Source organism: Manis javanica, chromosome 6 (genome assembly GCF_040802235.1).
Source record: "Manis javanica isolate MJ-LG chromosome 6, MJ_LKY, whole genome shotgun sequence".
In the NCBI taxonomy this organism is placed as follows: Eukaryota; Metazoa; Chordata; class Mammalia; order Pholidota; family Manidae; genus Manis; species Manis javanica.
The window spans coordinates 81,894,301-81,911,929 of NC_133161.1; the positions used below are offsets into that span (position 1 = coordinate 81,894,301).

The 17,629-nt window shown below is 36.1% G+C and overlaps 1 protein-coding gene across 1 annotated transcript; it reads right to left on the minus strand.

Annotated features, from left to right (window-relative positions):
* Positions 1-11,943: 11,943 nt before the first annotated feature.
* LOC108399425 (EP300-interacting inhibitor of differentiation 2) lies at positions 11,944-13,325 on the minus strand. Its single transcript, XM_037021719.2, has one exon. The coding sequence runs from the start codon at positions 12,987-12,989 to the stop codon at positions 12,438-12,440; it is 552 nt and encodes a 183-aa protein (XP_036877614.2). The 5' UTR covers positions 12,990-13,325; the 3' UTR covers positions 11,944-12,437.
* Positions 13,326-17,629: the final 4,304 nt, after the last annotated feature.

Genomic DNA, 17,629 nt, shown 5'->3' on the forward strand with positions numbered 1-17,629 from the left:
AATTTCATTATCCAATTAATTCATGAAAATGATAACAGGCAAACATTACCAAATGAATCCATGGAGTCTGTCTGGATACATTAATAATCGAGTCCCTTTCCCAAGTTCTGACTTCGGAAGGTCGGTCCTTACTATAGAAACCCTCACTGGCACTTACTGGGCAAAGACAAGGAAGACCCACAGTTCATGTTTAATACACAGGTAGACTAGACTTCGTCTTTTCTTCTGAGAATGGAATGAGATGACAATGACAACTGAACCGGAGAGGCTGTGTCTAATATTATTAAACCTAAGCAATAACCCTGTGGGATGAATTATTAGCCTCATTTTTCAAGTGAAGAAAGTAAAGTAAAATAATTTACTAAAGCTAGTTTCTGCAGTTGCCTTCCAAAAACCCTTACAATGTTATCCAGTTACTAAATGGTCCTTTAGTAATTTGTCATCTTCAAGAGTGGTTGAAATTATGAGTAGATATAGATGTAGAATTTTCAGGTGTAGAAATTCTTTTCTTTTTACTGACAGAGTTGTACAGGTATGGAAGGAAAGAAAATATTTTAACAATGCAACATTTGAGCCATGATATTTAGGTAATTTGGAGAATTATAAATGGCAATATTTAAAGACCACTTTTGTATTCCATTTTTTTTATATATGTTCCATTTGATCCAATAGTTCCACTTCTGGAAATTTGTTCTTTGAAAGTAATGATATGAAAATAAAAATCTCAAGATATCCATTATAGCTATATTTGGAAACCTCTAAATGTACAATAATACAAGAATTATTAAAAAATAAATTTTGTATAACTATTTATAAAGAACTGAAGAAAATTTATAATCACATGGATTATTTTGTAATGTTAAGGCAAAAAGTAGGATACAAAGTTATATATATGGAATATAATCACTTAAGCTAAGTAAAATAGCTTTAAACACTATTTTAAAATATGAACAGTGATTTTTTTCTGCTTTTTTGTCATTTTGTAATTACTAAATGTTCTGTAATGGAAAATTGTTATTTGTAAAAGTGGACTTTTTTTTTTCTTTTAATCAAAAGAGTGTCTCTTTTCCTTTATTTTGTAGATTTTGTAAGATGTTTAGGAATTAAAATAAAATCTAACCAGCTTTATTGCCATTCACAGATATAAACTCTGAATTATTTCTTTCAGATATATCCTAGGCAGTATTATTTTCCAAATACATATTTTTCAAATAACTCAACAGTAATACATCACTATAAAGTTTATCCTAACTTGATGATTAATTGAAAAATTTGTTTTGTAACAAGTTTCTCATAGTATAGCAGACTCAATAATCAAAGGAGCTCTTTTAAAATAAAGAATCAGAGGGAATGTTCTTCAGTGTAAATGTTCTAGTAAAAGTCCACACCACCAAAAAGATCCTCAAGATATAGAAAAACTGTGATGACTGTGACTGCATCTGTGAATTTCACATCAGTACATTTTGTGATCTATAACATGAGGTGATACACACCACAAACACACACAGACACTTGTATTCTATTTGCTTTCTTGTTTGACCATGGAACTGTTATTCTTTTTTTAAAGGAAGACTGTGTCATTATTCTTATTCTTTTTAATTTTAACCTATTACTGTTCTGTATTTGAAACAAGATTTCCCTATGATGTGTAAACTTAAAATTCTAGTTTGATAAGAAATCCGTAAATTTTCAAATATGAAATTCTCACTTCAAATATATAGGTCCCTGGGAATAGCTGAAGATGCCTATGATGTCTACAAGATAACTGTGGATTTAGGGAGATAGGTAGATCAAGAAATTAGGAAAGAATTCTCACTGAAACTACTTTCATTACTATTTGAATTCAAAGTCAATAAATAATATATTCCAAAAGAACAAAATTGACTTTCAACATGGCAAATAGTAACAAATGGAACTCAAACTCCCTTTAATTTTTTTAATGTACAGAAGTCATCAATCAGCTTTACAGAGTTATAATTTACACACTATAAATGTACCCCTTTTAAGGTGTATAGTCTGAAGAGTTTTGTCAAATGTGCACTACTAGTAATCCTTAGCATCAAGATATACGACATTTCCATCACTCTAAAGGTTTCCTTATGTCCCTGTCAGTCCCCCGACACTCCCACCCCAGGCATGCACTGAACTGCTTTCCGTGATTATGAATTACATTTGCTTTTCCTAGAGTTTCATATTATTGAACCATATAATACATACTCTTTTGTATCTGGCTTTGTTTATTCAGCATAATTTGGAGATTCATCCAATGTTGTGTGCAGTTCAATCCTTTTAATTGCTGACTGGTATTTGTATGGATATACCAAGTTTTGTTTATCCATTTACTTGTTGATGGACTTTTGAATTATTTCTAATTCTTGGCCAGTATAAATAAAGCTGCTATGGATATTTGTGTATGAGTTTTTCCATGACTGTGGTATTTATTGCTGCTGGGCAAATTTCTCTTCAATTGTAAGGACTGTATGTTTAACTCTAGGAAAAATGTCAAATAGATTTACAAAGTGGTTGTACCATTTTACCACCAGCAATGTATGAGAGTCCAGTTACTACACATCCTGCTCAACACAATTTAACCATTCTAGTGCATATATTATGGTACCTCATTGTAGTTTAATTTTCATTCCTCTGAAAATAAATGATGTATGTTTTTCCTTTTAGTCTTTGGCCCATTTTTAAATTGGTTTGTCTTTTTATTATTGAGTTGTGAGAGTTCTTTATATATTCTAGATGCATGTCTTTTCTCAGATGTATATATTGCAAAAGTTGTCTCCCAGTTGCTTGACTTTTCATTTTCTTAATGGTATGTTATTACGGTTGCAGCACTTGAAAATAATTTGTCATGTTTTGTAGTAATATTTAAGGTGGTGTTAACACATGCTTTAATATTGACCATCAATATCTTTTTCTGAGAAAGGAAGAAAACCAAGCGTTGATAAAAAACTAAGCCATATACAAATCATTTCATTCTAACGATACTATGGGGGCTAATCCTTGATGTAGGAACACCGAATTTTGGCACTGAAGTGAAATATTCAGGTATCAAGTTACTGAGCATATCTTTAACTTGCATAGTACTTGTTATTTGAAGCAACAGAATATCTCACTAGAGAATATTTGCTTTAAGACATAGTCACAGTTCTGTGTTTCAAAGTTACCTGAAATAAACTATTTTCCTGCATATATATGTTGTTAACCGCATTTTTTTCTTTTTTCTTTTTACCTACCAAGTTTGTAACATTTACATGCTTCTAAAGAAAAAATGATACTAAAAATAATTATCAGACTCTTGCTTTCATCCTCATTATCATACATTATTGTTTGTTTTTTCTTTCTTGAGTGCATGTGCAAGTGTTTGTACATGTGGGTGTATGTTCATGTATCCATAAAAATAAACAAATCTCTATATGCCTAATCTTATTTGCCCTTTTTATAAATGAAAGATAGCATTCTACATTTGTTTTGCTGTTCTTGTGCACCTTATATATTTTCAAATAAATATTCTTTCAGTGAGTAAAGACTGGAACAACTATTTTATAATAAAAATAATACAGCATTTGGGCAATTTATGGAATTCACCAACATTGTATATTTTGCTTGATAACACAATGTTGATAACAATGCTTTACAAATTCACTTTATCCTAAAACAACTGATTCTAGACCGATAGAAAACACTTATTTCACAAGAGGACTCAGACAATGCAATTGTAAAGATAAAATAATGAAAGGTAAGTTTTTGAGTGTTCAAATACCACCTGCCATTCTAAATATTTTATGTGTGTTATCTCATTAAATCCTTACATATACCTTGTGAGGCAAATGCTATGATTAAACACATTTTTTAGCTAGGAATGTTTAGTTACTTGAACACGGTCACAATGCAGAACAGAATCTTAAATCTTAACCTAATTGCACTGCTTCTCAAAAAATATTAAGTTACAGAAGAAAGTATATACATATACACATGTGTGCATATATATGTATAAAATATGTAGTAATTGAATGTATATAGTAGTAGATTGGTGGCAACAACCAAAAGATTCAGAATTAAACTAACATCTTTCAAGTATAAACAGTTTACTTTAAACCATTTTGAATTATACCAATAAATGTTTAAGACAATAGCGATAGCAATTAAATTGTGCATAAATCTTACACGTGTATATTTTGTAGAAAGCCACACTCTTTTTTATTAAAGATGGGTATAAATGATCACCTAACCTTTTACACACTCACTATAGCAAGTGCCAAATAGAACCAGATGTAAGAAAACTACATGATCAAAGTTTAAAGAAATAAGAATTCTTAAATATACACAATAAAAGGCAGAACCCAGCTGTAGGCTGTTGCAAAGAAATGAACACAGAAGAATAGTTTTCACTCTACTTTCATATTATTATTAACCCTGTAAGATGAGACTCAGTATTCCACCTTAGTATTTATTTTCTTGCAAGAATAGTACCAGATGGAAGAATTTTATGTAATTGAAAACACTGATTGGATGTCCCTCTGTTAAGATGTATTATCACCAAGACAAATCTACTTTCTTAGTAAATATTTGTATTAAGAAATATTTCTTGGTAAATATTTGCATCTTAGTAAATGTCTTTTTATTTCATGCCATTTTTCTGTTGTTGTTATTATGTCATACTATGCAACCCTTTCAATATAGCCCTTTCATATATTCTGCACATCTTCTCAAGGTTCGAGCCACCTATGAGTCATATGTCCACTGTTAATATCAAATAGGATAACCCAAAATGTTGTCACATGACATAACCAATCTAGCAAGCAAGAAAGCAAAGATAGAGTAAAATGGGAAAGACCTGCTGTCAGATTCTTAAATACATATTTATGGAAAAAAGTTTGGAACAAGAGTATTCCAGAAGTTCAAATGGAATGCTATAAGGAGATAATAACAACTTCATTTAATTGAGTAGAAGGAATATAGGAGGTTGAGGCATTAATACATCAACTAAGGGGTACACAAAGTAGAAGTGGGGGTACATAAGGAAGTATCTCATGAAGCAAAAAATTCAGAATCACAAATCAGCTTCTTTAAACTTCAGATGCAAATGAAGAACAACATTTACAAGTTTAAGAGTGTTGAAAGAACTGTTGGGGATGAAGCATTTATGTACAAGGATACCAGGAAAAGGTTTCATACATGTTTGTGATTATGAAAGGCACAGATAAATTTATTAAAATATTTAACTGTGAATGTCACATAAAATGTACTCCAACAGACAGGACTATATTACATTTAATATTAGCAAATGGAAATAAAAAATCCACACAATACCAATAGTAGCCAGTACTCAGAGATTCAGGGATTCAGACTTCTTGGTAAAAATTAATTGACTAGTAGGAGAGGCTCAAGATGGCAGCATGAGTAGGGTGGCAGAAATCTCCTCCAAAAATCATGTATTTTGTTGAAAATACAACAAATGCAACTATGCCTAAAAGAGAGACCAGAACAGCCAGGCTACATCTACATCTGCAAGAACTGAGCATCTCACAAAAAGGGTAAGATACAAGCCGTGACCTGGTGGGACCCGAGCACTGCCCCCCACCTCAGCTCACTGGCGGAAGAAAAGAATCAGAGTGGACAGGGAGTGGAAGCACAGGACTGCTAAATAACCAGCCCTAGTAATCTGCACTGGGAGGACAGACACACATTGCATGGTGTACTGGATATTAAAGAAAAGTAAAAGTAAAATCCGAGACAGAGACTGCGAGTGGGTTCCCAAAGCTGGCGCCCCTGGGGCAAAAGAAAAGTGGATGCTTTTTTAAGTCTTAAAGGGACAAGGGCTTAACAGCTGGACAAAATCGTCCTGGCACACTCAGCAGGCTGGGAATCCTAAGGAACTTAAGGTGCCCCATCCCCCTGGGGGGTAACTCAGCCCTGAAGTCCCTCACGGTGATTAGCACCCTGCCATTCATTCACACCAGCTGGCTCCGTAAGCAAACCGGCTGAACAGCCATAGTGGCAGAGCAGCCGGAGAGTGGCCCCACCCACAGCAACCACACAGTCTCCTTCCAGTGCTCAGCTAACCACAACAGACCCAGAGGCTGCTGCTGATGTATAGCTGCCCAGCACAGACAGAGGAAGCCAGAGCAAGGTCCAGAAGGCACGAAGGGGCACCATTCTCACAGGAGAATACACCCTACATTCTTGCCACTGCCCCCAGGGCTCTAGGTTATCTCGAGGGCTGTCCTGCCCACAGCAGTTCAGGAGATTGCTCCCTGTCTGTGGTTAACTGACACAGGCAGCAGAGAAAGGCAAGGCAACCAGCAAGCAGAAAGGGACTTTGATCTCCCAGCTGATGCATGTGCCACTTGCCAGCAATCAATTCTATCACCATGAAAAGGCAGAAGAATCTGGTCCACTCAAAAATCATTCAGACAACCCCAGAGAGAGAGCTTGGTGAGACAGATATAACCAATCTTCCTGAAAAAGAATTCAAAATAAATGTCATAACCATGCTGATGGACCATGCTGATGCAGAGAAATATGCAAGTGCTAAGGGATGAAGTCAAGAGGGAGATAAGAGAAATGAAACAATCTCTGGAAGGACTTAAGAGAAGACTGGATGAGGTGCAAGAGACTTGGAAGAAACTGTAAATGGAATAGAAATCAGAGAACAAGAATACAGAGAAGCTGAGGAAGAGAGAGATAAAAGGATCTCCAGGAATGAAAGAATATTAAGAGAACTGTGTGACCAATCCAAATGGAACAATATTCACACTATAGGGGTAACAGAAGAAGAAGAAGAGAGAGATAAAGGGAGAGAAATTGTCTTGGAAGAAATAATTGCTGAAAACTTTCCCAAGCTGGGGGAGGAAATAGTCTCTCAGACCATGGAAGTCCACAGATCTCCCAACACAAGGGACCCCAGGAGGACAACACCAAGACATATAATAATTAAAATGGCAAAAAGCAAAGACAAGGACAGAGTATTAAAGGCAGCCAGAAAGAGTAAAAAGAACATCTATAAAGGAAAATCCATCAGGCTATCATCAGACTTCTCAACAGAAACCTTAAAGGCCAGAAGAGAGTGGCATGATATATTTAATGTAATTAAACAGAAGGGCCTTGAAACAAGAATACTATATCAAGCATGATTATCATTTAAATTTGAAGGAGGGATTAAACAATTCCCAGATAAGGAAAAGTTGAGGGAATTTGCCTCCCACAAACCACCTCTACAGGATATTTTTAAGGGAATGCTCTAGATGGAAGCACTCATAAGGCTAAATAGATGTCACCAGAGAAAATAAAATCACAGCAAAGAAAGCATACCAACCAAACACTAACTAAGGCAAAAAATAAAATCAAATATTCACAAAAGCAGTCAAAGGAAACACAAAGGAGTACAGAATAAAATACCTAACATATAAAGAATGGTGGAGGAAGAATAAGAAGGGAGAGAAATACAGAATCATCAAACTGTGTTTATAATAGCTTAATAAGAGAGTTAAGTTAGACAGTTAGATAGTAAAGAACCTACCCTTGAACCTTTGGCAACCACAAATCCAAAGTCTGCAATGATGAAGAGTACATTTCTATCAATAATCACCCTAAATGTAAATGGACTGAATGCACCAACCAAAAGACACACTCACCTTAAACACAAAGACACACACAGACAAAAAGTGAAGGGATGGAAAAAGATATTTCATGCAAACAATAGGGAGAAAAAAGCAGGTGTTGCAGTACTTGAATCAGACAAAATAGCCTTCAAAACAAAGAAAGTAACAAGAGATAAAGAAGGACATTATATAATGATAATGGGGTCAGTCCAACAAGAGGATATAACCATTATAAATATATATGCACCCATTACAGGAGCATCGACATATGTGAAACAAATCCTAACAGATTTAAAGGAGGAAATAGAATGCATGCATTCATTTTAGGAGACTTCAACACACCACTCACTACAAAAGACAGATCAACCAGAGGCACTGAACAACACACTAGAAGATGGACCTAACAGACATCTACAGAATTCTACATCCAAAAGCAACAGGATACACATTCTTAAGTGCACATGGAACATTTTCCAGAATAGACCACATAATAGGCCACAAAAAGAGTCTCAGTAAATTCAAAAAGATTTAAATTGTACGATCCAACTTCTCAGATCATAAAGATATAAAACTCGAAAAAAATTGTACAAAGAAAACAAAAAGGCTCACAAACACATTGGGGCTTAACAACATGATCCTAAATAATCAATGGATCAATGACCAAATTAAAACAGAGATCAAGCAATATATGGAGACAAAGACAAGAACAGCATAAAGCCCCAACTTCTGTGGGATGCAGTGTTTGCAGTTCTAAGAGGAAAGTATATAGCAAAACAGGACTATTTAAAGAAGAAAGAACAATTCCAAATGAATAGTCTAAAGTCACAATTATGGAAACTGGAAAAGAAGAACAAATGAGACCTAAAGTCAGCAGAAGGAGAGACATAATACAGATCAGAGAAGAAATAAGTAAAATTGAGAAGAATAAAACAATAGAAAAAAATCAATGACACCAAGAGCTGGTTATTTGAGAAAATAAAGAAAGCAAATCAACCCCTAGTGAGACTTATTAAGAGAAAAAGAGAATCTACACACATAAACAGACTCAGAAATGAAAAAGCAAAAATCATGACAGATCCCACAAATATACAAAGAACTATTAGAGAATACTATAAAAATCTATATATTAACAAACTGGACAACCAAGATGAAATGGACAACTTCTTAGAAAAATAAAATCTTCTAAGACTAACCCAGAAAGAAACAGAAAATCTACACAGACCAATTATCAGCAATAAAATTGAATGGATAATCAAAAAACTACCCAAGAACAAAACCCCTGGTCCAGATGGATTCACTGCTGAATTTTATCAGACATATAGAGAAGATGTAAAACCCATTCTCCTTAAAGTTTTCCAAAAAATAGTAGAGGAGGGAATGCTTTGAAACTCATTCTATGAAACCAGCACCATGCTAATACCAAAACAAGGCAAACACCCCATTAAAAAGAAAATTACCAATATCCCTGATGAACATATATGCAAAAATACTCACCAAAATATTAGCAAACTGAATTAAAAAATACATCAAGAGGATCATACACCATGACAAGTGGGATTCATCCCAGGGATGCAAGGATGGTACAACATTCAAAAATCCATCAACTTCATCCACCCCATCAACAAAAAGAAGGACAAAAACACATGATCACCTCCATAGATGTTGAAAAAGCATTTGACAAAATTCAACATCCATTCATGATAAAAACTCTCAACAAAATGGGTATAGAGGGCAAGTAGCTCAACATAAAAAAGGCCATATATGACAAACTCACAGCCAACATCATACTTAACAGCGAGAAGCTGAAAGCTTTTCACCTAAGATTGGGAACAAGACAGTTCCCACTGTTATTCAACACAGTACTGGAGGTCCTAGCCATAGCAATCAGACAAAACAAAGAAATACAAGGTATCAAGATTGGCAAGGAAGAAGTTAAACTGTGCCTGTTTGCAGATGACATGATGTTGTACATAAAAAATCCTAAAGACTCCACTTCAAAACTACTAGAACTAATATCTGAATTCAGCAAAGTTGCAGGACAGAAAATTAATACACAGAAATCTGTTCCTTTTCTATATACTTACAATGAACTACAGAAAGACAATTCAGGAAAACAATTCCATTCACAATTGCATCAAAAAGAATAAAATACCTAGAAATAAACTTAACCAAGGAAGTGAAAGACTTATACCCTGAAAACTTGAGGGAAATTAAAGAGGACACTAACAAATGGAAACTCATCCCATGCTCTTAGCTAGGAAGAAATAATATTGTCAAAATGGCCATCCTGCCAAAAGCAATCTACAGATTCAATGCAATCCCTATCAAAATCTACAACGAACTGGAACAAATAGTTCTAAAATTCATATGGAACCATAAAAGACCCAGAATACCCAAAGCAATCCTGAGATGGAAGAAAAACACTGAGGGGATCTCGCCTCCCAAATTCAAGTTTTACTACAAAGCCACAGTAATTAAGACAACTTGGTACTGTCACAAGAATAGACCCATAGAACAGTGAAACAGAATAGAGAGTCCAGATATTAACCCAAACATATACGTTCAATTAATATACTATAAAGGTGCCATGGATATACAATGGGGAAGTGACAGCTTCTTCAACAGCTGGTGTTGGAAAAACTAGACAGCCACATGTAAGAGAGTGACACTGGATCATTGTTTAACGTCATAGAGAAAAGTAAATGCAAAATGGATCAAAGACCTGAATGTAAGTTATGAAACCATAAAACTCTAAGAAAAAAAATAGGTAAAAATCTCTTGGACATAAACATGAGCAACTTCTTTATGACTATATCTCCACAGCAAGGAAAACAAAAGCAAAAATGAACAAGTGGAACTATATCGAGTGGAAAGGCTTCTGTACAGCAAAGGACACCATCAATAGAACATAAAGGCATACTACAGAATGGGAGAATATGTTCATAAATTACATATCTGATAAAGGATTGACATCCAAAATGTATAAAGAGCTCAACAAATGAAAAGTAAATAACCCGATTAAAAAATGAGCACGGGATCTGAACAGACACTGCTCCAAAGAAGAAATTCTGATGGCCAACATACACATGAAAAGATGCACCACATTACTAATCATCACAGAAATGCAAATTAAAACCACAATGAGATATCACCTCACAACAGTAAGGAAGGCTACCACCAAAAGACAAACAACAACAAATGTTAGCGAGGATGTGGAGAAAGGGGAACCCTCGTATGCTGCTGGTGGGAATATAAATTAGTTCAACCATTGTGGAAAGCAGTATGGAGGTTCCTCAAAACACTCAAAATAGGAATACCATTTGACCCAGGAATTCCACTCCTAGGAATTTACCCTAAGAATACAGCAGCCCAGTTTGAAAAAGACATATGCACCCCTATGTTTATGACAGCACTATTTACAATAGCCAAGAAATGGAAGCAACCTAAGTGTCCATCAGTAGATGAATGGATAAAGAAGATGTGGTATATATACTCAATGGAATATTATTCAGCCATAAGAAGAAAACAAATCCTACCATTTGCAACAACATGGATGGAGCTAGAGGGTATTATGCTCAGTGAAATAAGCCAAGCAGAGAAAGACAAGTATCAAATCATTTCACTCATCTGTGGAATTTAAGAACAAAGAAAAAAACTGAAGGAACAAAGCAGCAACAGACTCACAGAACCCAAGAATGGACTAACAGTTACCAAATGGAAAGCGACTGGAGAGGAGGGGTGGGAAAAAGGGGAAAAAAAGGGGTCATTACTATTAGCAGACATAATGTAATAGGGGGTGGAAACAGGGGGAGGGCTGTGCAACACAGAGAAGACAAGTAGTGATTATATAGCATCTTACTACACTGACGGACAGTGACTGTAATGCGGTATGTTGGGGGGACTTGATAATGAGGGGAGTCTAGTAAACATAATGTTGCTCATGTAATTGTAGATTAATGATACCAAAAAAAAACAATGAGGAAATGTGGTGGTGGTTTGGAAGCATCTTCAAGCCATGTTCTTACTCAGAAAAGTTAAAATATAAATCAGTAAGTATGTCAACTTCTGTGAAGAAATAAACCCAGGTTTGTATTTGCTCGTGTGTACCTATGGAAAACTGAAGCACAGGATGGACAGTGGTCACAGATGTGGGCTGCAGTAGTCCTGGGTGGAGGGACATGGATGGAAGACTTTTCACTGCCTATTTTATTTTTTGGGGGGGCTTGTGAATTGATTTACCAGAAAAGTTTAAATTAGAAATTGAATGAAAGAAAAAAGAATCAGCAATTTCAAATATTCTCAAATGTGATTTATTTTGTAATATATACTGCATTTATATGGTTTGTCATTGGAACTGCCTTAGAAAACAAAATATATACACTAAAAATTTGTTGAATCTGACATGAAGAGAACACATTTTCTAACAATTTCAGGTTTGCTCCTGTCTTCCAGTCTGACTCCTTATTCCTACTATCGCTAGTTGACACTTTCGTCATCATGAGATTTATTACTGGCAACATTTCTTTATCAAGTCTCAATGTTACAGAACCATTCTTCCCTTTTTAGTGAAGCAATTTTGAAAGACACTTCCAAATGCAAGGGGAGGAATCCCCATAAGTCACCAACCCAAAGAACAATACAGGAGTCCCAACAGTTTTGGCTTGTTTTTTCTTTTCTAATGTTTTTCACGAGAAGCTTCCTTCGTTGTTTTTGTCAACTGTGCACTGCCTTATGCGCATACAACTGCCTTTTTAACACCAAGTTCCAGGATTGGCATAAGGCCGTCTTGAGTACAGAGGTTCTTCTGGAAGCAGTTTCATCACCAAACTATTCTCTGCTGATTAACTTATCACAACCAAGTTCTTCTACCAGAGGGTCGATCACTGCAGATGCAGTCAGAGTTAGGATCCCTGTTAGAACATCAAAATCCATCCTCTGGTGATTCCGCGGATGCTCGGCATCAAACTCTTCTTCCAGAAATCTCCCATGGCGTTCAGGCCCCTGCATTCTGACCACAGCCCTCACGTAGAGCTGCTGAAACTGGCGGAGGAACTGCTGGGAAGTCATTTCCCAAACGCTCAACGCGCGATAAACGTCAGGAGGAAACGCAGCCAGGCCGGGGCCGTTCCCGGGCCAGCCCTCTTGACCCTCTTCCTCCGCAGGCTCCGCCACCAGTCGGGCGACCTCCGCCATCCCAGCTGCCCCGGCCGCCGCCACTGGAACTTCCCCGGCCGCCGCCATCGGACCTTCCCTGGGCTCCTCAGGCTGTGCCCGGACCGGCTCCGGCGGCCCGCCGCCTACCTCCGCCTGCGGGGCGTCGCGGTCCCCATCCTCCGCGTTGGTGGGCGGGACACTGCAGTTTGCCGGCAGCTCAGACATTTCAGGCCGCTGGATCAGCTCGCTCGCTCCCAGAGAAAAAGGAATATGGCGGGATTACGGTAGCGCACGTGAGGGCGGTGTTCGAACGTGTGGGCGCGAGCGTGGACCCAATGGCTAAAGCTAGGAGCACTGCGCATGTGTCCCCACCACGCCTGCGAGCTTTCAGTTGCCACCTAGCGGCTGGGAGCGCCAAGACGTCTGAAACCGAACCGGGTCCAAGGAAACGTTGGAGCGGGAGTCATATTTTGCATTTCCACCAGCTTCATGTTTATCAGAGTCTTACAGAATTGTTCCTGTAGGCTCCCCCAGTATTTCATCCTAAAATGTCTCTAAGCTCGTTGTTCTCCGGTGATTAAAATCCCACCTCTATTATACACCAAGGTAAAAAAAAAAGAAAATTAATTGACTATATTTTGTATTTGTTTCTATCTTGTATTCTTTTTCCTCACCTACTCATTTACTTTAGCTAGTATTATTTGCTATAATTTATAAGCTATGATTTACTAAACATTAAAACTGTCCATGTTACCACTCAGAGATTATTATTGTTAGTTAACAATCTGTTATACAGGCCCAAACAAACATATAAATTGCTATTGTATGTATGTACAAATGCACGAATGAATGTTTGCATACACTTATTTCTTATAAAAAGATCATTCTGAAAATATTTTTGATCATTTGAAAGCTAACAGTGTAGCATGCACAAATTTCCATGATAATAAATACAAATCAAAAGCCTTATTCTTTAATAGCTATTTCCATTGCTCAACATAGTTTAAGCATACATTGCATAAAGTTAGAATTAATAGATGTAGAGACATTTTACGGCTGTTGCACACTTTGCTATTTTTGTTTTTGTTATTTGAAAGGCTGCCCTCCACATTATCACCTCACCGTAGGTACAGGAGGAGGATCTTTCTTCTGGATGCTTTGTCACCTCTTAACAACTCTGCCAATAAAATACAAGTGTTTTTGCTTTAATTTGAATTTTGATTATATTTTTAAGTATTTTTTGACTTTGGAGTTGTTTTTCTTTTTCTTTTTGGAATGTTTATTAATGTTTTTCACTCCTTTTAACACCTGTAGCATTTGTCACTTTTCATTTTGGTTTGTGAGCATTTCAGAGACTTTGGAATTATTGTTTGGAATAAATTAAGCAAACAATTTTTCTGGTTTGGTTTTGCACTGTTAGTGTTTTATTATTTTTTTAGATAGACATCTAATATTAATTTTTATCAAGTTAAAGCCATCAATATTTGTGTTAATGGTTCCAACTTGTGCAGTTATTCTTCAAAAGGCTTTCATATGTATACCTCACTTACCACCATCATATTTATACAATTAATTTTATGTTATTAAGTACAAATATATATTATATATAATTTACAAATTATATATAAGTATGTCATTTATATAATTTTATATGTATTATATTCTTATCAATTTACTCAATTTGCTTGATCATGAATAGTCTACTCACTCAGTAGGCTTCTTTAAGTTCAATGAAATGTTTACAAACACAATATTGCCATTCTGTTAATTGTTTATTTATGTCTAATATATACAAGCTTTCTGAATATTGAACATCACATTATTATTATCTCTTTTTTGAACATTTACGTTGTTGACCCACGCTCAAAAAAAAATTCTCTGACAATTGTCATAAGCTAGGAAGTATATCGCAAAATCCCATTTCACAGATAAGGAAACACAGACTCAAATAACTTGAATACTTGAATGAGTCTTGATACCAGGTATATTTAGTGTTGTTTTCTTTACTGCTATGAAATCCTGCTTTTATGCTGTTTTAGTCATTTACTTTAACAAAATCTCAAATTCGTAAAAAAGGAAAATAATTTTAATGATATATCCTAACAATATTTTAGGTTAAGTCATTATATTTTCTTAGTGTAGCACTCTAAGTCCTTTCCTCAAAATACAAAGAACTGCATTGAACACCATAAGCCTACAGTTCCAAGCTAATTTTTGACAGTAATCAAATCTGCCAATAAGTTATTGAACTAGAAAAAATTTCATCCATTATATAATAATTTATCATATACAAAATTAACAAAAATATTGTAAAATTTGTAGGGCATATTTTCACATAAAACCTATTTCTCCATAGGGTGTAGAGTTTGTAAGCAAACAAGATTTGTTAACTCATTGAATATGGAAATGTCAATGGCTTTATTGATTTTCCTGGAGTACACCATTCCAGGAAAACCATATTCAGTTTTGATCCTCCACTTTCAATGCACATAGGTAATTTTAAATGAATAAATTTAAATACCTCATTGTAAATACTAGACACTTATCTATTTGAGACCATTGATCTAATTCCTTTCTCCTTTATATCTGCAAAAGTTCCATCCCTTCTAAAGTTTACATGTTTTAAACCATCCATGTGGGACAGATATACAATAATGTGAAGCAGATGAATCTGAGCACTGTGGGAATTTGCACTGAGTAGAAGAGAGTTGTTTTATCAAAGCAATAATGCACATGAATGTCAGAATACCTGATTTGAAGCTCATAAATGAGAAACACTAAGTAAAGAACTTAGTTTAGAAGTCAGAGAGGGAAAGAGAAACAACATATGATTTCACTTATATGTGCAATTTAAAAACAAAACAAGAAAACATACAAAACAAGGAAGAAACAGACTCACAGACACCGGAAAAAAAAACTTGGTTACAAAGAGTGTAGCAACTGGGAGATGGGTAAGATATATGAGAGGGATTAAAATGCAGAAACTTGCAATTATAAAATAAACCATGGGTATGTAATGTACAGCACAGAGAATATAGTTGCATTAGAATGTAATGTTGGGAATAATAAAATAGGGCATCATACTGTAATAAATTTGTATGGCATATGGTAAGTAGATATACCTTGGGGATCATTTCATAATGTACAAAAATACCAAATTACTAGGATGAACTTAATGAAACATAAGGTATTTTATGTTAATTATACTTCAATAAAAATATTCTTAGTAACTTTGCTTATTATCTGCATAACTTAATTGAGTTAACTTCACTATTCCTTAGATTTTATTTATAAAATTATAATAAAAATATTGCCAATGTCATGGATTATCAGCTTTAAAACATATAATACCTGTACAAATTTAGAACACATCAAGTAATATGAAATTCTAGCCATGATTTAACCTAAGGAAGTTTTTTTAAAAAGGTACATAATTGATATTGATACAAGATGGCAGCATGACAGGTGAGACAGGAAACTCCTCCAAAAACCACATATAGTATGAAAATAGAGTTAATACAACTAATCCTAAAACAGCAGCAGGAAAGAAGTCTGCACCAGACTGTATACACCTGGGAAACACAGCAGACATCATGAAACAGGGTAACATACCAAAGCCTTGATCTGGTATGGCTCAAGCCTTTCCTCCTCCCCAGTTCATAGGCAGGAGGCAGAGAAATGGAGTGGGGAGGTGGTGGAAGCATAAGACTGCTGAACACCCAGCCCTAGAGATATGCTTTGGAGCACAAACCTACATTGTGTGGTGCTCTGGAGGTTGGTGGGGTTGGGGAGGTGGGACAGGCGGAATGTGTGAGACACAGAGATTCTGGCCATTTGTGGAGGACAGGAATCCACATTCGGACGCTCAGGAACAAAGAAAAGGTGGGGGGTCTGAGAGGCTTCCTAGTAGCAAGAGGGCTGATGAAGGGAAGAGGATTGCACGGAGCTTGCTGTGTAGAGGAAGGGATGGGTGGACAAGGTTTTCTGGGCATGCTCTGCCCAGCAGGTTGGGAACTTTCAGGAGCTTCATGTGCTCCATCCTCCTGGCTGGTTCCTCACTTCAAAGGCCCCCCACTGTGATATGCAGACTGCTGTGCCTTACACCTGGCCTTCTGGCAACAGTTTGCAAACCGGCAGTTACTGTGCTGTCATCAGGCCAGCCAGAGGGAGGCCCCGCCTACATAGCTGGAGAGACAAAGCACAGAGGCATATACCTGTGTGTTCACTCCACTGGCTCTGACAGTGGAGACAGGCACTGCAGCCGGGAGGTAGGAAACAGCTCTTACCTCCCACCAAGCACCAGTGCCACACCCCTCTGACCCTCAACATCACTCCAGGGTCTAGAACTTCTGGGCTCTAGATGGTGCCACATAGAAATATAAAATGTCAAAGAAATCTGATTCCCAGCAAAATCTCACAAACCCCAGAAAAAGGGACAAATGAAACCAAACTCATCAATATTCCTGAAAGAGAGTTCAAAATAAAAATCATAAACATGCTCATGGAGGTACAGAAAAATATTAAAGATCTCAGGAACAAACTTTAGAGATTCAATAATTAAAGAATTCCATATCTGAAATTAAACATAAAATGGAGGGATTTAAAAGCAGATTAAATGTAGTAGAAAAGTTGGTAAATGGAATAGAAATTAGAGAAGAGAAATGCAAAGAAGCTGAGGCACAGAGAGAAAAAAGGATCTCTAAGAATGAAAGACTATTGAGAGAACTGTGTGGCCAATCTAAATGCAACAATATTTGCATTGTTCAGACACCAGAAGATGAGAGAGAAAAAGGGATAGAAAGTATTATTGAGGACATAAGTGATGAAAATGTGCCCAATCTGAGGAAGGAGATAATCTCTCAAGC